Source organism: Mandrillus leucophaeus, unplaced genomic scaffold (assembly GCF_000951045.1).
Source record: "Mandrillus leucophaeus isolate KB7577 unplaced genomic scaffold, Mleu.le_1.0 Scaffold39, whole genome shotgun sequence".
Taxonomy (NCBI): Eukaryota; Metazoa; Chordata; class Mammalia; order Primates; family Cercopithecidae; genus Mandrillus; species Mandrillus leucophaeus.
In genome coordinates, this window is record NW_012104142.1 from 5,778,437 (window position 1) to 5,802,384 (window position 23,948).

General features: G+C 43.9%; 1 protein-coding gene across 2 annotated transcripts in view; it reads left to right on the forward strand.

Moving 5' to 3' along the window:
- The window catches only part of VCL (vinculin), a 142,107-nt gene extending 118,159 nt beyond the window's left edge, over positions 1 to 23,948 (forward strand). Inside the window, exons 12-22 of one of the 2 annotated variants that reach the window (XM_011991163.1) lie at positions 512 to 711; positions 2,039 to 2,167; positions 5,766 to 5,915; positions 8,401 to 8,509; positions 9,644 to 9,946; positions 11,772 to 11,896; positions 13,543 to 13,728; positions 16,480 to 16,683; positions 18,880 to 19,083; positions 19,557 to 19,661; positions 22,760 to 23,948. In XM_011991163.1, coding sequence (XP_011846553.1) covers positions 512 to 711; positions 2,039 to 2,167; positions 5,766 to 5,915; positions 8,401 to 8,509; positions 9,644 to 9,946; positions 11,772 to 11,896; positions 13,543 to 13,728; positions 16,480 to 16,683; positions 18,880 to 19,083; positions 19,557 to 19,661; positions 22,760 to 22,906 — 1,862 coding nt within the window. In that variant the 3' untranslated portion in view covers positions 22,907 to 23,948. The remainder of the gene's footprint in view (positions 1 to 511; positions 712 to 2,038; positions 2,168 to 5,765; positions 5,916 to 8,400; positions 8,510 to 9,643; positions 9,947 to 11,771; positions 11,897 to 13,542; positions 13,729 to 16,479; positions 16,684 to 18,879; positions 19,084 to 19,556; positions 19,662 to 22,759) is intronic. The other variant, XM_011991164.1, reaches the window with a different exon arrangement.

A 23,948-nucleotide genomic window follows, 5' to 3' on the forward strand; every position in this document is an offset into this window, starting at 1 on the left:
TATGTTTAATAATAAACATATTAAGTTGTATACAGCATAAATGTTTAATAACAACTGACTTGTGAAATAATTATGGTTAATATGATAAAATATTACATAGATTTTAGATCACGATTTTAAAATATAGTGAAATAAAAATAAAGTGTTAAAAAGAACTGGCTGGGTGTGGTGGCTCATGCCTGTAATCCCAGCATTTTGGGAGGCTGAGGTGGGTGGATCGTCTGAGCTTAGGGGTTCGAGACCAGCCTGGGTAATATAGTGAGACCTTGTCTCTTTAAAAAAACCAATTAGCCAGGTATGGTGGTGCACACTTGTAGTCCCAGCTACTTGAGAGGCTGTGGTGGGAGGGATTGCTTGAGCCAGGAGGTCAGGGCTGCAGTGAGCTGTTGTTATGCCACTGCACTCCAGCCTGGGTGATAGAGCAAGACACCACACTGCACCACACTGCAGAATGGCATTGTAATTGTCTCCTCTGGGTCTTGTAAGTTTCATGGTTTTTCTCTTGGTCCAGGTCAGGCTGCCATCCGGGGGCTTGTGGCCGAAGGGCATCGTCTGGCTAATGTAATGATGGGGCCTTATCGGCAAGATCTTCTCGCCAAGTGTGACCGAGTGGACCAGCTGACAGCCCAGCTGGCTGACCTGGCTGCCAGAGGGGAAGGGGAGAGTCCTCAGGCGCGAGCACTTGCATCTCAGCTCCAGGACTCCTTAAAGGTAGAAGTCAGGAGCACATATCATTTCACTTTTTATGCTTCCTATTATTGAAAGATGAGGGAAGGAAGAGAGAGATTTGAAAAATACATAATTTCTGGCATCTAGGAAAAATGAAAAGAGTGTGACCAAAGATACAAGGAAATCTAGAGCTTATTAGGAAAAAGCTTGCTGGTATATAGTAGCAACTAAATTTGTTTTCCAAATTCCACTCAGTCAAGAGCCCTGTTGTGATTTTTGCTCTATCCACATATCATCTGTACTTTTATTTAGCCAATATTTTTCTTAAAATGGACTTCTTTTTAAAACTTAAATTTATTTAAGAGAAAACTCTGTGGCCTGGGCATGGTGGTGCACGCCTGTAATCCCAGCTACTTGGGAGGCTGAGGTGGGAGAATCACTTGAATCTGGGAGGCAGAGGTTGAAGATCATGTCATTGCACTCCAGCCTAGGTGACGGAGTGAGACTCTGTTTCAAATAAATAAATAAATAAGTAAAATAAAACTTTGTAATAATCCTGAAATCTTGGGTTTGGTAAGCTAGTTGTATTTTTTCCTATTATCCTTTAAAAGAAACACATAATTATTAAAATAAAAACATTTGCTCATGTAACACCTAAAATTATCTCAGGTATCACCAGCTAGTTTATGCCGCCCACCTTGGGAAACAATGAGGGTGATGGAGACTTCTTTATATAAATCCAGAAAACTTAAATTGGACTAAATGTGATGACTATGAAAAGAGCTTGTTCATGGCTTCTAAGAATACTCTTATTTAGACCCATGTTTAGAAATTGATACAGATATTTGTTATTGAGTTTTTCTAGAAAACTTAATTGAAAAAACCTGGATTTAAAAAGTTCCCATTCTTGATTTCTTTCTTCTTAAGATAATAAATTGCTTAGAAATTTGACACTACATCCACCAAACAATCCTTACAGTTACTGTGATCATTATCAGGCCCTGCCAGCACTGGCAATGGTATGGAATTCTAGCTCATCTCTGGGCCTTCTTTGGGCTCAACCTCATGATTCTCAGTATCATTTCATAGAGGCCACCAAGAAAGGAAATAGAATTCCTTGATTGAGTGGAACAATCTCTAGGGACATGTGGGTCATGTCTTATTTCTTCTACACCACTAATGTCTTAGAGGGCAGGATTCATAAATTACATCTGTTCTGTAATAGCTCAGTGCTTTGTACACAGTTAACAATAAATATTTATTGAAGGAAAGACTGAATAGATGAATGAATGTCAGTGAAGTAAGGGCATTAGTAGATATGCTTTGAGGATATATCTGGACATTTTCATATGTAAACAATGTTTTTAAGGATCTAAAAGCTCGGATGCAGGAGGCCATGACTCAGGAAGTGTCAGATGTTTTCAGTGATACCACAACTCCCATCAAGCTGTTGGCAGTGGCAGCCACGGCCCCTCCTGACGCACCTGATAGGGAAGAGGTGGGTATCTGAGGTCTTCCATTTTTCTGTTGGCCTGCGCTATAGGTATATGTAAAGTTGAAATGTGATTACAGTGTACATCGGGATCAGTGGTTGGGAAACTAGATGAGGGGTGGAAGAGCTGAACAGGGAAAGCCCTACCATCTCTACTTTTAGTCTCCACATGTATCAGTTGGGAATATCTTTAGTTGCAAGCAAGAGAAGACCTGACCATCAGAGATTAAAACAACCGGGTTTGTTTTCATCACAAACCAAGAAACATGGAAGTTGGTAGCTTTGGCATTGGTTCAGCAACTAAATATCATGAAAGCTGGCATTTCTGTGATTTTCTAGGTCATTTTCTCAGGGTGTGGGATGGCATCATGTTAAAGGCAGGAAGAAATGAAGAATGGGGGTACTCCAGTCACAACTGTGCCTTTTGAGTCAGGATGATCTTTTTAAATCAATTGATGTCATTCTTATACTCAAACCCTTCCAATGACTTCCCGCTATCCCAGAGTAAAACCAGAGTGCTAACAATGAAGAGGATTGCCAGTGATGTGCTGGTAAACCAACTCTCCAGGAAAACAAAAAACCTTGATTTGTAATGTTTGTTGATTTCCCTTATGTAAATATTCCCACGGTGGCTGTTTCAACATGAAGTCACTGAAACCTGAGTTGGGAAGAGATGGACACGTTTGGCTCCTGTGAGCTGCCATGAGTCTGTACAAGTGGCTTCAGCACACCACTGGATCTGGTCCCCATCCACTTCTTTGCCCTCGTGTGGTACCACTCTTCCCCCTCAGGCTACATCTGTATGTACCTCCTTGAATTGTATTCCTAGTGTGTGTTTATATGTTCTAACCTTGGGGCCTTTGCACTTGTTTGTTCCAGTCTTCTCCAGATAACTATATCTATTAGTTACTGTCTTTCTTCAGCTTTCTACTGAAATATCACTTTTGGGTGACCACTAAGATAACAACCCCACCCCAACTACTATCTCCATGGATTTCTTCATCTCCATATCCTACTTTTTTCCTTAGCATTTATCAACATTTAATGTATTTACCCATTTTTCATTTTTGGTTTGTCTGTCTTCCTACCATTACCATGAAAACTCCATACAGGTAGGGACTTTATTCTGTCATTACCTTATTCCCCCTTCTTGGAACAGTGCCTGCCACATTGTTGGTGCTGAATGAGTGAAAATAGAGGCTTTCCTAGAAATTGTCTAGGAGAGCTTTGCTATACCTCATTGGCTTGAACTCTGTCTCATGACCACCAACTGCAAAGGAGTTCAGGAAAGCGAGTATTTGGTTTTCCAGCCTTTATAGTATTGGCAGCGAAGGAGAACGGGTTTGCGTCAGGTACCCAAGACAGTGTAGAACTGGTAGGTGGAGGTTTTTGTTATTATGCGACGATTACCCCAGTTTTCTTTCTATAACCTGACTTACTAGGCATTTCAGCTGATTGCTCCCTTAGGCTGAGATGATTTGCTATTTTTTTCATTCTAGACTTCTCTTTCATGCTAGTAGATACAGCTAGGTGGGCCTCTACACCTATAGGCTTCCTAGTTACCTCAGCATATGTTGTCCTTCTGTTCTGTCTTGGAAATTTGTGAGTTGTCATTGACTTTTCCCTTCCCCGCACCCGTTCATACAAATCAACAACTAAGGTATGCTCATTTAATCTCACATCCGTTTTCTGTTCATGTTGCCATAGCTCTAATTCTGTTCCTAGTCCCCCGCTGCCTATATGATTGTATAGCTCTAACTGGTCTTCTTTGACTCTTTCACTAGGCCATCAGTCAAATAAAAATACAACCTAACTCTGACATTCTCCTGCTTAAACCCTTCAGTGGTGCCTGCCCTTTCACAGAGGATAAGGCCAGAGCTCTGTGATCTAGCTCTGACACTTCCGATACCTGTTTCCCACAAACTGCTCCCTCTCATTTCTGGCCCTAGCTATACCTAGTTGCTTGTGGTTTCCTGCATAGTCTGTCTTTTCCATGTCTTTGTTTTTTCTGTGTAATTATCTTCCCCTTCTTTTTTGGTGAATTACTATTTATCCTTCATCCTATAATCCTTTGCTTCCTAGAGAGGTTAAGTACTTTTTCTTTGTTCCTGTAATATCAGTGCTTAGTTTTATTATTGTACATAGCACACTGTATTGTAAATCTGTTTTCGAGTGCTTTTTTCTCACTGGGCTGTGAGTTCCTTGAGATGAGGATATTGTGTCTTACTCATTTTTGTATCCTCAGCACCTGTCTCAGGGTCTGGCACATAGTAGGTGCTCAGTAAGTTTTGGTTGAGTGATGAGAAAAGCAAGTTAAGCAGTTAGTTAAATCAGAAGGAGCAGCAGTCATGGTCTGGCATTGAGATGGTCAACCAAGGATATTAGGTAGGTAAAAGCCCAGAAGATCCAGAGTGTGGGAGACCAGCTAGGGTGAAAGAACTGAGGCCACAAGAAGGAGGCTAGGAGATGAGGGATTTTAGGCAGAGATTCTGAGCATTAAATGGCAGGAACCCATGTAGCTGAATCCAAACAAGAGGCTGGCGTGGGGAAGAGACTTGAGAGGATAGACACAGAACACTGGCAATGATATTGGAACTTGCTATTGAACCAAGAGAACTTTAGAGATTGTCTAGAGCCAGAAGTGGTCTCCAAGTTAGGCAGAAGGAGACAAAAGAGAGGATGCATTCCACCTGGCAGCTGCAGACATGTTCGTGTAATGTATAAACCTGACCCAGTGCTGTTCGGAAGCATCAGTTCTAATAGTGCGGTAAGTAATTAACTGAATGTGAAGACTAAATAACCCCCATTCTCAAAAGCTTATCTTCTAGTTTGAAGAAGATAAGCTTTTGCAAGAATCTATTCTAACAAATGACCAAAGATCTCTTGCTATTTTAGGTAAGTTAAATAGTCCCCTCCACGGTATGCAACCTTGCACAGTGAAAGGAAACGTTAACTTTTTTAAAATTTGAGAACTGAATGAACAATTAAGTAGATGGTTTTGCATTTGGGGTTAATAAAATCAGTCATCCTTGCCCTGAGGCCTAAGCATGAGCACGAGCTATCGTTTTTCCCTTGGAGGTCAAGGGCAGAGTTTTTACAACATTAATGGTAATGGGATATATGAAGGATGCTGCTCTGGGGAGGTTGGAGCTTAGTTTAGGAAGGTGTGGATGTTCTTGGCTTTTAACGTACCCAGCCACCTACAATAGAGTCTGGAGTGGGTTTGACTATCTTCCTCAAACTAGAAGATAAGCTTTTGAGAAGGGGGTTGTTTAGTCTTCACATTCAGCAAATTACTGCAGAGTATATAATGCTCTTGCTTGTACCTGGTAAGCACTGGTTGAACTGGAAATGAAGGGTATGTGCATGTGTGTGTGTGAGTGTGTATGTGTGCATTTGCAGATGATGGTGATGGCTAAACGTCTGAGGAGATCCATCAAGGCCAGGATTTGGAGTTTGACTGTTGTTTTATTAACTAGGGTTTGATGTCATCTCTAAAGTCTTTGAGCAGTTGCTGCCCCTACTGAAAGGAAGAGACTTTTTCTTAGGCTACCTGACCCATTTGATTGAAATAAATGTTCTTAATGTCTGTTTTTTCTTCAAGGTATTTGATGAGAGGGCAGCTAACTTTGAAAACCATTCAGGAAAGCTTGGTGCTACGGCTGAGAAGGCGGCTGCGGTTGGTACTGCTAATAAATCAACAGTGGAAGGCATTCAGGCCTCAGTGAAGACGGCCCGAGAACTCACACCCCAGGTTGGGTTTTGCTCACTCCTCATACAGTGTTCAGTAAAGAAAGTTAATTACAGAACAGTTTCTATACATTTTTGAATACTTAATGTAAGACAGCATAAGAAAACATATACAGGCCAGGCCAGTAGCTCACACTTATAATTCCGGCACTTTGGGACGGTGAGGCAGGAGGACTGCTTGAGCTTTGGAGTTTGAGACCAGCCTGGGCAATATAGCGAGACCCCGACTCTACCAAAAAAAAAATTAGCTGGGTGTGGTGGTGCATGCCTGTGAACCCAGCTACTTGTGAGGCTGAGGTGGGAGGATTATTTGAGCTCCCAAGGTTGAGGCTGCCAAACTGCCCCATTGCACTCCAGCCTGGGGTGACAGAGCAAGACCCTGTCACTATCTTTATACATTTTCATAACGTTTGAATTTCTTTTTACAAAGACTATTTATTAGTTTTGAAAGTAGAAAAAATTAGTAAAGCAATCCCCTTGCCACATACATACATAACTAGGAAAATATTTGGATAATTTTTTTTTTTTTTTTTTTTTTTGAGACAGAGTTTTGCTCTTGTTGCCCAGGCTGGGGTGCAATGGTGCAATCTCAGCTCACTGCAACCTCCACTTCTTGGGTTCAAGTGATTCTCCTGACTCAGCCTCCCGAGTAGCTGGGATTACAGGTGTGCGCCACCATGCCTGGCTAATTTTTGTATTTTTAGTAGAGATGGGGTTTCTCCATGTTGGCCAGGCTGGTCTCAAACTCCTGCCCTCGTGATCTGCCCACCTCGGCCTCCCAAGTGCTGAGATTACAGGCATGAGCTACCTCGGCTGGCTTGGATAATCTTAAGAGGCTACTTTGTTTTAATTTAGGGTTTATATATTTTCTCCACATCTTTGTGAGAGTTTTTTTTCTTAATTAATTAATTTATTTTTTTCATATTGAGCTGTTTCTACAACTTACTTTCTTTTTTCTACTTATTGTGTAACAAGGCATGGCTAGTAAGTTTGGGAGCAAAAGAAGATTGGGAAAAAACCAAATTGGACAGTTATGAAAAGTCTACTATGTGATAGGTTTTCTTAAAAATATTAGCTCAACATTAGTGCAATGTTTATACAATTTTTCTTCTATTCAAATTATAGAAAATTCATTATTTTTTCATTTATTTATTCAGACATTTATTGAGTGCCTGTGATATATTCAGAACTATGCTAGACTTTACAAATTTGTGATACTGTGAACTTGTGAGGAGATATGGGGGAAATGAGCATGTCTCTAAATCATTAAACTTTTGCCCATGTGGTGTGTTAATAAATTAGATCCTCTTGTTCAGCTTTTTAACTTGTCCAACTTTTACACAATTTTTTATAAGCTACAAGCATGTCTAACACTCTTTAAAAGCTCCCATAAAACATGGAACATAAAACACAATTTCAATATGAAACTGAGATTCCTAAAAAAGAGAAACAGGAATCTAGACTTACAATCTAGGCTTTTTTCAATTATAGAAAAAATGAGGACTCTGGAGACAGATCTGGACTTGAGTCCTCTGTGATCTTTTCTTTTGTTTTTTGAGATGGAGTCTCGCTTTGTTGCTCAGGCTGGAGTGCAGTGGCATGATCTCGGGTCACTGCAACCTCCGCCTCCTGGGTTCAAGCAATTCTCTTGCCTCAGCCTCCCCGGTAGCTAGGGTTACAGGCATATGCCACCACACTCGGCTAATTTTTTGTATTTTTAGTAGAGATTGGGTTTCACCATGTTGGCCAGGCTGGTCTCAAACTCCTGACCTCAAGTGATCCACCTGCCTCGGCCTCCCAAAGTGCTGGGATTACAGGTATGAGCCACTGCGCCCAGCCGAGTCCTCTGTGTTCTTGATGCTTCGTCTCTCATCTGTAACATGGAGCTAACTCCTTCCTAATGGACTCTATTTGGATTAAGAATATGCATGTACAGCCTGTATCTTACCTGATATGTAGCAAATGTTAATCCTTTTTTTCCCCAAATGCTGTAACTGACTGGCCAGGACCTCTTGAGCAAGTCACTTAAATTTTCTGAGACTTGGTTTTTGCATCTCTAAAGTAGAGATATTAACTGTCCTGTCTCTCTCATGGGGTTATTGTGAGGATTTTTTCTTTATATTATTTATAAATCAGTTTTGAGTACTTTTTGGTATCTTTCTTAATGGTGATTTTTAAGATGGGTTGATACCAAGTGTTTAAACATATGCCAGTTTTGTGTATGTTCTTCTGAAGTATCAAGTGGACACTCATTTACTTTGTCACTTTATTACCTTCTTAAAATAAGTCTGTGATGGTAAAACCTTCCTGTGAAGGGCCCATTCTGGGGAGCTATTGAGACCAAACCTCCTATGTTCAGCCTAAAAAGAGACTTGCCACTTTCTGGCTTTACAGTGCCATCTGTAGGTAAAAAGGAGAAAGCTTGGCTGAAGGTTTGTATTTGGAGAGCGAGGGTGCTCTGGTGTTTAAAGGTGTTTTGTCATTGTCAGGTGGTCTCGGCTGCTCGTATCTTACTTAGGAACCCTGGAAATCAAGCTGCTTATGAACATTTTGAGACCATGAAGAACCAGTGGATTGATAATGTTGAAAAAATGACAGGTACAGTTTTCTATAAAGTTCTTGTTGTCTAATCCATGAAGAATGAGTTCTGAGAAATTGGAGCGGGACTGGTTCTGTTACTCAGCTGCAATTGGATAAAGGGCCAGTCATGTGCTCAGCAGTGTACTTGTCCCTGTGAAGGCTGCTGAGCTGTGGCGGCTTCTCATTCAAGCCTTGCAACTTTGTCAGAAGAGAGACTCTTTGAGTCTCTTTTATTTTAATGCTGCCCTCCTGGCGTGATGTTTATTGTCACTCCTCCTATCTTCTCTTTGAATAGTGTCTTTGCCCAGTCTGAGCCCGAGTTTGGTTTCAGAGGCTGGGAGGCGGTGTTTGTGGATACAGTAAGTGTCCCTGTCATTTACAGTGGGTTCACATTTCAAGGAACCACAATAGCTACCATTTAATACAACTTGTCTCAGAGTTTCCTCCAACTTATCAACTACGTAGTTTTTTTTAAAAAGGAGAAACCATCCACCAGCAAACCTGTGTCTGTGCAATTGAAGTGGCACCTCTGAATCGTCTTCATTCTCTGTAAAGGGAGAGATAGGAAAGAAGGAATGAGGAATGTAGGCTTTTCGCTGTCCCTGCAGAACCTGTTGTGACTGGGGTCCATGGCAGCCCGAGATGAAAGTGGAACTCCTGAGGTGTCTGAAGAGAGGTAATAGGAATAAAAAACAGGCTGTTAGGGTTATTGGAAGCCTCCGCATGGCTCATCTTGAGCACTACAAGCTGCCAACAAGCAACAGATGGCTGGGGAGTGAGACGGTCAGGGAGAAAATATTATTCACAGATAACGTGGTGGTGATGCAGTGATGGTTTCAGACGTATTCCTTGTTTCCTCCCGATGTTGCATTTCTGGTTGTCTGGGGTGGATACAAGAAGGCTGGCAACCACGGTTGGTATAAATGCTGCAAATCCAGATGGGCTTTTGGACTATGTCCTTGCTTTTTTTTTTTTTTTTTTTTTTACTGTGGTGTTTACCTGGAAGCTTTTGATTATGTAGGAAGAACTCTGAGCTGAAGAAGAGAATTCTGGATGTTATACTTTCTCATGAGAAACTTGAGTGGATAACAGTGTTTTGGAGTTTCTGTTCTTCTAAATTGAAACTAAATTCCATTTCTGTTTTCCTAACAGGGCTGGTGGACGAAGCCATTGATACCAAATCTCTGTTGGATGCTTCGGAAGAAGCAATTAAAAAAGACCTGGACAAGTGCAAGGTAGCTATGGCCAACATTCAGCCTCAGATGCTGGTTGCTGGGGCAACCAGCATTGCTCGTCGGGCCAACCGGATCCTGCTGGTGGCTAAGAGGGAGGTGGAGAATTCCGAGGATCCCAAGTTCCGTGAGGCTGTGAAAGCCGCCTCTGATGAGTTGAGCAAAACCATCTCCCCGATGGTGATGGATGCAAAAGCTGTGGCTGGAAGCATTTCTGACCCTGGTAAGCAATGCATGGCACTATGGCTCACCTCCGCTGAGAGGTTAACTCAGGAAAGATAGTGAGGGAATATGTACCCCACAACCACCACATACAAAGTCTGGGGGCAAAAGCTATAGACATTTAGTTCGAGAATGCTAGATTAATCTTTTTCCATCCAAATCTCTGCAGTATCAGCAGGATTGTTGTATGTTAATTTTTCTGGACCAACTTCTCTGTGCTTTCTGTTTTTTTTTTTGAGACTGAATTCTGCTTTCTCAGGACGGAGGGCAGTGGTGTGATATCAGCTCACTGCAACCTCTGCCTCCCAAGTTCAAGCAGTTCTTCTGCCTCAACCTCCCGAGTAGCTGGGATTACAGGTGTGCGCCACCATGCCCAGCTAATTTTTGTGTTTTTAGTAGAGACAAGGTTTTGCCATATTGGCCAGGCTGGTCTTGAACTCCTGACCTCATGTGATCCACTCGCCTTGGCCTGTTAAAGCGCTGGGATTACAGGTGTGAGCCACTGCGCCCAGCCTCTGGGCTTTTTTTTTAGACAGAGTTTCACTCTTGTTGCCCAGGCTGGAGTAAAATGGCGCAATCTCACCTCACTGTAACCTCCGCCCCCCCACCCGGATTCAAGTGATTCTCCTGCTGCAGCCTCCCGAGTAGCTGGGATTACAGGCTCCCACCATCACACCCAGCTAATTTTTTGTAGTTTTAGTAGAGACAGTTTCACCATGTTGGCCAGGCTGGTCTCAAACTCCAGACCTCAGGTGATCCACTGGCCTCGGCCTCCCATACTGCTGGGATTACAGGCACCCAGCCTGTGCTTTCTTAATATGGTCTGGCTAAATAGCTCCTTGCCTTGTTCAGTCATTATTTTGGAAAATTTTCAAAAAATGCATGATAACCAATTTACCGTCCATTTAGTTTATGTAACTGGCGTTAACTTCTCTTGGGCTTTTCTTAAAATGCATTTTTTCTCTGTAAAGCATTCTCAATTTCTATCACATCTGGTGGGCTTAAGGTGATCTGTGGGTCTCCTAGGCCCTACACCTAAAAAAAAATCTGGGTTTTCTTTAGGTGAATTTGGATCATATTTTTGGTACTACCATGGCAGATCATAATGGGAGCCGCTCCTTTGGTTGAAATCATCTGAATTTCTTCCTGTTTTGAACATCTGATGTTTTCAGTCTTGTCTATGAGTAGAATGTAGTCAATGCAAGAGAGTAGGAAGGAGGGGCTCCCCTATCCATCTCTGGTTCAGGCAGAATCTTTCTAATATCCTCAACCCATTATCACTAAGGACATGCTTAGTTTCCAAAACTGGAGTTTCTAATAGTTTGAGTAGATTCTTGAATTCCAAGCAACTGGACAGAGTAGCGCAGCTTAGCATAAGGGTTAACATACTGAATGCCAAGTAGAGCAAAGGAGTAGAGAGAAAGGTGAGAAGTACTTCAGGGAATGTATGTCCAATCTGAAACTGACATCTCCCATGTTCTGAGTTGGGCAGGCTTATCTCTTGACTGCCTCATCATAAGAGAGGCGATGGATGCCACCTGAGCCCAAAGTGTTCACGCCCAGGGATCTCCTGCGTACTTGTTAGTTGTACAGCCAAGAAGGCACGCTGAACACTAAAAGAACAGCTGGTTCGTGATGCTTCCAACGCTCTGCAGGCCTCAGGACATCTGCCTTGTCCTGCCTCCCTCCCTCTTCAATCACTGCCCGTGATGTTTACTGGCAGCTTCACATCCAGCTTTTGTTCATGGAACCAGTTCTGCTGCTGCACAGACAGTGCTTTGGGGCACTGATCCACCCAGCTGAAAGTGAGGGTGTCTTGTGTTTAGGACTGCAAAAGAGCTTCCTGGACTCGGGATATCGGATCCTGGGAGCTGTGGCCAAGGTCAGAGAAGCCTTCCAACCTCAGGAGCCTGACTTCCCGCCTCCTCCACCAGACCTTGAACAACTCCGAGTAAGTAAATTCAGAGATGCGGAGAACTGAGCAGGAAGGTGTTGAGACTGCAGCAAGAGAGAGGTAGATTGTGTTTTAGAGCCTCCATCACTAGGTGGCTTCGTTTAGCTTTCATTTGAAGCTTAGTGGGAGGCAGATCTCGATTTTCATTTCTAAATCCAGTGGAGTTATAACCTAGTGCTTAAATGCATGGGTTGTGTGTGTGTGTGTAGTACTGGTGTGTGTGGTAGTGGCTTGCTGTGATGGGGAGTGGCTGGAGCAGAGGAGCTGGCTTTGGTAAGTGTGGATGTGATGAGTGATGAGGTAGTGCATTGTGGTAAAATAATCTGCACAGCTTGCAGTAAGGAGATTTGGTGTGTTCTTAGTTGACAATGGTAGAACCAAGGTGGTTGAAATCTTGTGGTGGTTCTTTCCTTTGACTTCTTTTTCTTAAGTAACAAGATATATGCTTTTAAAATCTTTTTCCTCAACTATAATTTAAGATCTTTAGATACCTTCCCCACTACCCCCCGCAAGTACTGTGAATATATTTTTACATGGTGTAGGAAGAAGCTAGCTGGGCAATATGTTGCAGATACAAATTCCAGAAACAGAAATAGTGATTATTTTTAGACACTTATTCCAACTAACAGTATTAGAAATACCTTGACTTTGTAAATAACCTATCAAGGCAATAATCTGATTTACTTTCCCATATTTAATGTCATTAAAAGATGTTAAGTTTCTAAGTTGGTTGAGTACAAAATTGGGTCATTGCACACACAGCTAAGGAACAGTGTTTCCCAGCCTTCAACGCTTCTTAGATTCTTTCCAGCTGGGCTCTTGGTGGGTGTTTAGAGCTGGGAGAGAGGGCTATTCCTGGGGAATGGCTTCTTATGTGAGCAATAGAGTCATGCCATTTAGAATCTGGATCTTAGAGGTCATTTGGTCTAGTTACCCCTCACTGACAGATGAGGAACCTCAGGCCAAGGGGAGAAGTTACTTGCTTATGTAGCTGCTTTTTGGTAGAACCAGGACCAGAACTTACATCTTTTGTAGGGATTTTTTGAGAATCCTTCATCTGGTAGCACTGTGTATATCTCCCTGAGTTGCAACCAAAACAGCAGCTGCAAGCCTTTTTTTTTTCTTTTTTTCCTTTTTTGAGATAGAGTCTTGCTCTGTCGCCCAGGCTGGAGCACAGTGGCATGATCTTAGCCCATGGCAACCTCTGCCTCCCGCGTCCAAGTGATTGTCCTGCCTCCGCTTCTCGAGTAGCTGGGATTACAGGCACATGCCACCATGCCTGGCTCATTTTTGTGTTTTTGGTAGAGATTGGGTGTTGCCATGTTGGCCAGGCTGGTCTCAAACTCCTGACCTCTGGTAATCCACCTGCCTCGGCCTCCCAAAGTGCTGGGATTACAGGTGTGAGCCACTGCGCCTGGCCACTGCTAGCTTTTTGTAGAGAAACCTGCTTCTGCTAGCTTTTTGTAGAGAAACCTGCTTCTGTTGAGATTGAAGCAGGTGGTCCTTGTGGCTCAGTGTGGGTGGTCTTACATGGAGTGAATGTGGGTGGATTTTCTAGGGACACTTTTTAGAAGAAACGAAAGAATTCCGGGGGCGGGGGGTAATTTTAGGACTTTACTTACAACTTGTTTTCTCTTTTTTAGCTAACAGATGAGCTTGCTCCTCCCAAACCACCTCTGCCTGAAGGTGAGGTCCCTCCACCTAGGCCCCCACCACCAGAGGAAAAGGATGAAGAGTTCCCTGAGCAGAAGGCCGGGGAGGTGATTAACCAGCCAATGATGATGGCTGCCAGACAGCTCCATGATGAAGCTCGCAAATGGTCCAGCAAGGTAAGTAGTGAAGCTTTTCTTGTTGAGAAAGGATGTCTTCTCAGAAAGGATGAAGGACCATGCACACAGCCCAGAAAGAAGAGTCTATTTGGAGTCACCCTCTCTCTCTCCTTTGGTTCCTGTGTTGCCAATAGCATGTTCCTCTTCTTACCTGTGGTTTAGTGAGATGTTTCTGGCGCCTGATGGTTTCTCCTTCAAGCTGCAAAAGCCAGAGCCAGGGTGCCTGTTATTTGAGAAGAGGGTTCCTGTCCTCTTTGTCCATTAGAGTGCCAGCTGCCTTGACTTTGGCATTTGGGGTCTTTTAGAAATTGCTTATCTTTCTTGTAACTGCAAATGTTTTTAGATGCTACATTGCTAATTATCAGAGCTCCAAATATGAATTCTGTGGACTGTGCTAAAGCTAGATGAAATGTTTGCATTTTGTTTGTTTTTTTTTCACAGAAGCAAGTAGATTGGTATCTTAGAAGCCATATGCTTTTGTCCTTTCTCAGAATCATTTTATCTCTCAACTTAAGACAGCTCCAGGCTGTCTCTTACTCAGCAAATCTGAAGGTATAAATATTAATGTGGTTGGTAAAAATATGGATGCTACAGCAGTCTTGCCCTATGAATAACTTTTGCCTATTTTCCCCTAAATGATGAAAAGTGAGCAGTAGCTTTTCTAGATAAGAGGAATACTATTGCTAACCTTGCAGTGAAAGGTAGCTCTTAGTTCTAAACTGTTTCTAATATGACCCTAGATCTTTTTTCTTTAATGTTTTTATGACCCTAGATCTTTATTCCCACCACCTATTTGCCTTTATTCTTTGCACATCCTCAAAGCTTTCGAGCTCTTGTGCCAACTGTACTTCCTCAGGGACCTCCTGCACCTGCAGCTGATCTTGGATTTTTTTTCAGGCTGGGAAATTCACATTGGTTTTTAACACTGTATTTTGCTGAACTGTTAGCTGTGAGCCCAGGTTCTAAGACGGAAGGGAGACTTTGCTGGTGTTCGACCTGACCTGTAGAATTATTTATAATGGTATCTCTCCAACTGCATGTGGCAGAGTCCCACTGTGCATGGGGAGTGGGGGAGGTGACAGTGAAAATTTTAAAGGAAATTTAAATTTCATTACAATGAACCAAGATATACTATGCAGAACAAAAAATATACATGAATTATTTGAAACAAACAAACAAACAAACAAACAAACTTAAAAGCAGACAGCATTGGCCCACATTACTTGCCCCACTCTGCCATTTGTGGTCTGTCTCCTGAAGCGTGGAACATCAGGAGTTTGCTGACTTTGAGTTGTGTGAAGTCAGAAGCTACTTGAACCATGTATGTACTGGGCTGGGGAGGAATATCTGTTTGTGTGTCTGTCAACCTGTCTGTCTCTGTACACTGTGGGACTCTGAGCCTTAGCAGCAGTGAGCTGGCTTTTCTTTTGATTAGCAGAGGTGGGTCTTCGCTGAGTTTAGGCAAGAGTTTAGATGGTACCTGAACCCCTTGTTGGCCCTGAATCCTCCAACATCGTCACCCTTTGGAGTCAGGTTTTGTGTGCAGGATAAGACTTTTAGGAGTGATAACAACCTCAGAGAAAATTCCATATAAACTACTTCCTCTTGAGTATAGATGTTTGATGTAAAGAACCTGTGTTCACCATTCTTCGTATAAATGGTTTGGCTTCATTGTGGCAGTTTTTAATTTTCTTTCCACGTTAGTCTATTTTCAGCATCTGGCTTTTATAATCCCCATCCCTGGTTCTAAATTCATGTTCTCTCCATCATGATTCTCATTCTTAAATGAGCACCAATTCTGGATTCTGCGAGCTCAGCTGCAGTCACTTGGCAAGTTCACATATTATTCTATCTGTGAACTAGATAAGCAGTTTGGTGTGAGTGAGAACCTATTTTGCAAGAAATTTAGGTTGTACCCAAGGAGCAGCTTTCTGAGTTGGTACTAGCAATGGATGCAAAAAGAGATGCTAGAAGCTTTGCCTTGGAAGACCTTGAGGGGATAGAGAGCTGGTCTGATGTGTGGGTGTTCCCTGAGATGGGTGGCTGACAAGGTGGCTTCTTGAGGCTTCTTACAGCTGGGTGACGGTGGGATACTTAAGTTCTCTTCACTTACCATTGTGTTTGTTTTTCCTGCCTCTTTCCTAGTTTGGTATTCACTACCTCTGATGTATCATTTTTAATTCTGGGACTTTTAACTCATGAAGGAAATAATCTGTGTCTGGCAGCTGCAGAGATGACCCAAGTTGCCTCCTGTGTCCCAGGAAAATGTACAACAGTGACCATATGATCCAGCAGTGTTCAGTTTGTTCCGTTCAAAGTAACTTGTGTGGTTGCATTTACTTTTTCTCTCTGGATTCCTTTTAAAGGTAATTTGCTACTATCGTTTGGTTGTTTGGCTCCTCAGAAATATTCTGATGTGAGAATCACTCTTGTGAGGTTTAACTTTAGTATCAAGTATATTAAAGAAATGGATGCCACTTGCTTTCTTGGTGTAAAGATTTCTCCAGAAGCCCTTTGCCATTGGAGTGAGTCCCTTTTCTTCTCTGACCATACGGTGGCTTGGGCTGAGTAGCGCTGGAGGCTGAGAATTCCCCCTTCTATGAAGCTTGGTACACAAGGCTCCTAGAGAACATGTTTCTTTCTCATCCTAGGCAGGCTTTGGTCACTAAACCAGCTGAAGCCCAGTTTCCCAAGTCCTACTGCTCTTACTGACACTATCCCTGTTTCTCATCCTTCCCGCCATCGACAAAGCCGGGCATCCCAGCCGCTGAGGTGGGTATAGGTGTTGTAGCTGAGGCAGATGCGGCCGATGCTGCTGGGTTCCCTGTCCCCCCTGACATGGAAGACGATTACGAACCTGAGCTGCTGTTAATGCCATCCAATCAGCCGGTCAACCAGCCCATTCTGGCCGCGGCTCAGTCCTTGCATCGGGAAGCTACCAAGTGGTCTAGTAAGGTACTGATCAGCATCCCCAGTTGGGGGCTGCTCCATATGCATCCGGCCATGTGCAGCCTTGACACATTGCATCACTCATGATCTGTGCTGGTCCTGTGAGTCTGAGCAGGGCGGGCATCTGTCTGTCTGCACCATGTTGTTAGGACTGGCTTCACAAGTTTGATAGGTCTGCTAATGCCAGATTAATTGGACTGCATTTATGTTTGGGGAATGAAGAGAGATGGGGGGTCACTTTTTGAAAGGATTCCTTTTCTTACTGACTTTGTGGCCATTGTTGGAACTTTAAACCGCTTGGGAAGCCGTGGATGCATCTCTCAATGACTTCCAGGTCAGGAACCATGGTGGACCATTATGAGGACACCTGACCTGACCATTGAGCTTTGCCTGCTCCCGACTGACCCCTCACTGATGGCTCAGGGAGAGCTGATGAGGGTGAGAGGCAGCTTTATATGGCAGGGTCTCTGGGGGAGGACTGCATGCTGCCCTGCACTTGGCTATGTGGCAGATGCTGGCCTTGATGGGAGTCCACAGAGAATGGGGCCTCACTGACTGCCTGTCCAGGTGTCTCAGTGGGAGGGAGTGGGAGTGGGAAACGGAGTACTCAAGGCCACAAGACAGGCCTCCATAGAACTTTGGCCTTGAGGAATGAACCAAAGCTAGTTTGGAGAGTAGGGCGATTGGGATGATCACTTTTCCCTTTAAAGGTGGCATGCTGCAAGAAGAAAGGCTTTGAAGAGTGATGGGTAGTAACTAACCATGGCACCATGCTATCTTCTAACCAAGGTCATGGGGTCCTGGAATGATCCTAGGTCTGCACTAGAAGAGGTAGACCCAGAGGACCTTGTCTAACATGCCCTTTGCTTCTTGACTTCTTCCCATACCTGCATTCTCTCCAGCCTCAATTACTGCCTGAGATGTTACACCCTCCCAGCATAAATGATGAACTGCTTCATGGTGCCTGTGGAGGCCTCTTGCAGAGCACCCTGCAGTGGTATGGTTTGTGTATGCCTCACTGCAATGTAGAGAAATGAAGGGCATGAGGGGAAAAATGAGGAGGGCCTGGCCTTTTAGCTAGTTTTGAACATTGCAGTTGCTATGACTTGGGGTTGTTAGCAGCCAAAAGAGGAGCTTTCATGAGATGGGCACAGAATAAATAACTTGTATCTTTCTTTTTTATGACCCATGAGGGTTTTAGTAAACTAAAATGCCAAGTCTACGATAAACTGCCATTCCTTGGAGTGAGGGTTCCATTTACAGCCTGAATCACGACTTTTATTTTCCTGATGCCTTCCCTTGCATCCTCTTCGCTGAAGGTTCCTTTAACTGGAGTCTTCACTTAGCTGAGGGGACTGAAGAATTGATTCTTTACCCTTTTACATGGGAAAAATTAAAGCAACATGTTCGTTCAGGTTGATGGGACAAATAAGGTGGGAGGATTGCTTAAGCCCAGGAGGTCAAGGCTGCAGTAAGCTGTGATTGCACCACTGCACTCCAGCCTGGGTGACAGAGTGAGACCCTGTCTTGAAAAAACAAAACAAAACAAAAACAAACCAGAGGGCTAGCCAGAGCAGGCTAGATCAGAAAATATCTTTTTTTTTTTCTCCCCTCACCCAGGCTGAGAATAGTTACTTGGGGTTTGACATTCTTTAGCAAGAGCCCTTGGCTGCTATTTGCAACAAGGGTAAGCATGAAGAGGGTGATTTCAGCATTTGGAAAGGCTCTTCTGTATTTTTCCCCTCAGGCCAGCTCTACTGCTTTCTCCCTATAGAAATGAAAGTGCCTATTTAACCAGCTTGTTGGCCCTGTCCCCAGTTTATTGATATGATTAACCTGGAGATGCCAAAGTGCTTGTTCAGTGCTGTGCCTGGGGTGCACATCTTGCCCTTTCAGACTAATATCTGGGTCTTCTTTTTTTTTTAGTCAGGAAATGTCTCTCTCCCTCTCCTTCTTTCCCCCTCCTCTCTCCTCTCTTCCCCCTGTTTCTCACACTGCGTGCTTGGGCACGTGCCCTGTCTCATTCTTTTTTTTCCTCCAGTGCTGTCCGTATCACTCAAGAACGGCCCTTTTCTCCTCTTCTCACCCTTCCGGAGGGATGCTAAGGTGGCAAGCTCCCTCCTCTTCTCTGCGTTTCTCCTTCCTTCCTTAACATGGCCAGAGCGTGGGCAGAGCTCACACTGTATCTTTGCTTCCCTGTAGGGCAATGACATCATTGCAGCAGCCAAGCGCATGGCTCTGCTGATGGCTGAGATGTCTCGGCTGGTAAGAGGGGGCAGTGGTACCAAGCGGGCGCTCATTCAGTGTGCCAAGGACATCGCCAAGGCCTCAGACGAGGTGACTCGGTTGGCCAAGGAGGTTGCCAAGCAGTGCACAGATAAACGGATTAGAACCAACCTCTTACAGGTACTCGGGGAAAGAGGCTGCGTGTGTGTGTGTGTGTGTGTGTGTGTGTGTGTGTGTGTGTTGGAGTGGGAGGGTATGAGAGGGAGAAAAGCAGGAGAGAAAAACTAGGTAAGGGAGAAAGAGGCACTTCACCGGGGACAGAAATAGCAGAAAGGAAAAAACACAAATGTACTGGGAATGACAGATTCAGGAAAGGTTACTTCCTAATCAAATGAATGCTTCCATTTCTGGAGAAAGGGATTGTACTGACCCTAGGGAAAAAAACAAGTGGAATTCTGTTGCTTATTTATCGAGTGCCTTCTCTGTGCCAGCCACTGGGAATACAGAGGTAGGTAAGTCTTGCCTTCAAGGAGCTTGTGGGAGGATTGCTTAAGCCCAGGAGGTCAAGGCTGCAGTAAGCTGTGATTGCACCACTGCATCCCACCCTGGGTGAGGCAAACAGAGAAATATACCAAATTAAACTTTCTCTTTAGGTATGTGAGCGAATCCCAACCATAAGCACCCAGCTCAAAATCCTGTCCACAGTGAAGGCCACCATGCTGGGCCGGACCAACATCAGTGATGAGGAGTCGGAGCAGGTATGTGGCAGTTATTTTTGGTTTCTGGCTGGCAGCTTCTGTGCTGTTTTGCAGTAATTTAATTCCACTTCAGGGAAATTTTTACTTCTGAATCAAGTATCGAGTATTCAGTACGTGGGATGCACTCAGACTCTCTCAGGAGGGGAAAGTCGGTGTTGGATAGATACATCAGAAATTTGGAATTAGGGCCAGGTGCAGTGGCACATGCAGGTAATCCCAGCATTTTGGGAGGCTGAGGCAGGAGGATTGCTTAAGCCTAGGAGGTCAAGGCTGCAGTAAGCTGTGATTGCACCACTGCACTCCAGCCTGGGTGACAGAGTGAGATCCTGTCTTGAAAAAACAAAACAAAACAAAACAAAACAAAAAAACAAACCAGGAATTGGGAACCAGGTGTGGTGGTGTGCATCTGTAGTCCCAGCTACTTAGGAGGCTCAGGCAGTAGGATCATTTGAAACCAGGAGTTCATGACTAGCTTGGGCAAGATAGCAATCAATAGCCCATCTCAAAAATAAATAAATAAATAAAATAAAAGGAATTTGGAATTGCTCTTGGGCAACTATTGTCATTTTACAGATAGGAAACTGAGGTCTAGAGAGGTTAAGTGTCTAAAATAATACTGTGGATCAGTGGCAGTTAGGACTCCACTCAGTTCCTTACCCTTGGAATAAGTTTGGCTCTTTTGAGGCCTCCAGTGCCTGTTCCTTTCAACTCACTGTATGTTTCTGGCTGGAGAGAATGTCCGCTTTTCAGCTCTCTGGGTGTTAGTGCCTCAGGGATGATGAATAGTGCAGGCTTTTCAGGGGCATGAGGTAGTTAGGCCTGTGCTGAAACTGAAATGACAGCTCAAAGGAGGTGCTTCTCTTATATTCTCTTTAGGTTTCTCTGATAGAGATAGAAATAAGGATGCTGAGAAGGTTCTCTTAACCACTGCTTCCTGCATATACCTTGGCAATTACCTCCTGAAGTTTGTCCTCCTTCCCAGAATCTTGGCCCAGGTCTTTCAGGAAACCCTCATTTGAGCACCCCTTACTCTCCTTATTTCCCCTCCGGGAGGCCCTGCTCTGAACCAGATTGCCAGATGGACTGCCCACACAGGGCTCATCACACATGAGGTACACAGTTTCATTGGACTAGCCACACAGGGCTCGTCACACATGGTGTAAGGTGAAGCACTGTATTAGGTGTTAAGGGAGTTTAAAAAATTAAAAGACACAATCCCCCCCACGCCCCTTGGGGAACTCAAAAATAGTTTGAAAGAACAACTGTTTCTGATCTCTAGGCCAGGAGATAGGGCCCTGGGGCACTTTAGAAGAAATAAGGTGGCCATTCTTCTTGGTGCCATTATTGTTGCTTCTGCTACCATATTCTAATCCAACAACTCTCACCCTAATCCTCTCTTCTCCCAAACCATGGGAACTGTGTCTTCACACCTAACTTCCATATATTCTATATAGGGTTTGCACACTTGGCTATTTCTATGTCATGTGATCTCTTCTGTCCAAAGAAAGATGTAAAAAAATGGGGAAAGAAGGATAAGACTGAGATTCAGGCCTAATCACAGACTTAATCAATTAACCACTAAAAATATGTCTTGAGAATCATCTATTATGTTCCATTAAATATTCCAGTTTTAAAAAGGGTAGAAATTGACAGTATGATAGAATGGAAAAAACACAGGACTGTTTAGGAGGCTGAGGCAGGAGAATTGCTTGAACCCGGGAGGCGGAAGTTGCCGCGAGCTGAGATTGCACCATTGCACTCCAGCCTGGGCAACAAGAGCGAAACTCCATCTCAAAAAAAACAAAAACAAAAACAAAAACCCATACGACGTAAGTCAGAAATCTTGAGTCCTAATCCTCACTTTATGAATGTCTCTGGGCCTGAGTCCCATTGCTGACCAAGTGAAAAGAACAACTGATGAGGAATTCCAGTCCACAATTACACTTACCAGAGCCTGTGAAACTGAGTGTACAAATTTTATGCATGTGTGCATTTTTTCTGGGGGAGAATTCCCCACCTTCATTAAATCCTCAAATGATGTATGACTCAAAAATAGCTAAGAATTACTGGGCTGATGAATTGCCAAGATCCTTGACTTTCTATGGTAGAATACCAATGTGATTTCAGTCCTCTAAGTTTGTGTGTTTGAAAGATTAACGTATTTAGATTTTCATGGGTTTATAGTGGTTGGCTGCTTGGTTTGTTCATTTGGTTGTTTTTAAAATTCGTTAATTAAATATTTATGAAATACCTCCTGTGTGCCAGGCACCATCCTAAATACTGGGGGTATAACAGTGAACAACACTGACAAAAATCTACTCTGTATAACTTAAATTTTAGTGTGAAGACAGAAAAAAACCTCAAAACTCCCAAACAACCTAGGTAAAATATGTAGTGTATCAGTTAGTGATGATAGGTTCAATGGAGAAAATGAGGCCAGGTGCGGTGGCTCATGCCTATAGTCTTAGCACTTTGGGAGGCTGAGGTGGGCAGATCACTTGAGCCCAGGAGTTTGAGTCCAACCTGGGCAACATGGCGGAACCCAGATGTGGCAGCATGTACCTATTATCTCTACAAAAAACAAAAAAATTACCCAGATATGACAGCATGTACCTATTGTCCCAGCTGTTCAAAGGCTGAGGCAGGAGGATCCTTGAGCGCAGGAGGCAGAGGCTGCAGTGGCCAAGATCACACCACTGCACTCCAGCCTGGATGACAGAGAAAGACCCCATCTCAAAAAAAGAATGAGCAGGGAAATCCTCACCAACGTGACAAGTGAGCAAAGATCTGAAGATGAGGGGGATCCCTGAGGAAAAAGCAGTCCAGGTAGAGGAAACAGTAAGCCCTGAGGGAGAAGCATGTTTGAAGACCAAGAAAGAGGACATGCTGTAGGCTATCTGAAGCCACAGTACACAATCAGTGATGGCCAGTTTTGGGTTCTTTTTGGTGATCTGGGAAAACCCCTAGTGATGCAAGCAAATATGGGGGATGCCAGATACCAGTGGGGTTAACTGCATCCCACTCCTGGCTGAAACCTATTTTAGAGACAGGCCTACATCAGGGACTGTGGGTAACAGAAGGTACCTCTTTCCTTGCAGGCCACAGAGATGCTGGTTCACAACGCCCAGAACCTCATGCAGTCTGTGAAGGAGACTGTGCGGGAAGCAGAAGCTGCTTCAATCAAAATTCGAACAGATGCTGGATTTACACTGCGCTGGGTTAGAAAGACTCCCTGGTACCAGTAGGCACCTGGCTGAGCCTGGCTGGCACAGAAACCTCTATTAAAAAGAAGGAAAATGATCTGAGTCCCAGGAGCTGCCCTGAGTTGCTGGGAGCTGAAAATCACATCCTGGCCTGACACATCAGAAAGGAATGGGGGCCTCTTCAAATTAGAAAACATTTATACTCTTTTTTCATGGACACTTTGAAATGTGTTTCTGTATAAACCCTGTATTCTCAAACACAGTTATACTTGTGCACCCTCTATCCCAATAGGCAGACTGGGTTTCTAGCCCATGGACTTCACATAAGCTCAGAATCCAAGTGAACACTAGCCAGACACCCTGCTCTGCCCTTGTTCCCTAGGGGACACTTCCCTCTGTTTCTCTTTCCTTGGTTCCCATCCACTCTTCCAGACTCCCAAGACCAAGGGCCCAGGCAAGTCAGTTACTAAGAGGAAAATTGCTGTGCCTCCAAAAATTGTTTTGAGCTTTCCATGTTGCTGCCAACCATGCCTGCCTTCCCTGGGCTGTGCTACCTGGGTCCTTTTCAGAAGTGAGCTTCGCTGCTACAGGGGAAGGTGGCCTCTGTGGAGCCCCAGCATATGGGGCCTGGATTCATTTCCTGCCCTTCCTCAGTTTAATCCTTTTAGTTTCCCACAATATAAAACCGTATTTCACCGTCAGGAAGAAATCACAGAATCATATGATTTTGCCTTTACCATGCCCCTGAGCAATGTCTGTGCTAGGGAAACTTCCCATCCCATATCCTGCCTCAGCCCGCCAAGGTAGCCATCCCATGAACACACTGTGTCCTGGTGCTCTCTCCCGCTGGAAGGGCAGAGTAGCCCGGGTGTGGCCCTGCCATCTTCTCAGCAGGGCCACTCCTGGCACTCAATGCTTAGTCACTGCCTGCAGAGGTCTGTGCTGAGGCCTTATCATTCATTCTTAGCTCTCAATTGTTCATTTTGAGCTGAAATGCTGCATTTTAATTTTAACCAAAACATGTCTCCTATCCTGGTTTTTGTAGCGTTCCTCCACACCCTTTCTAAACAAGATTTTAAAGACA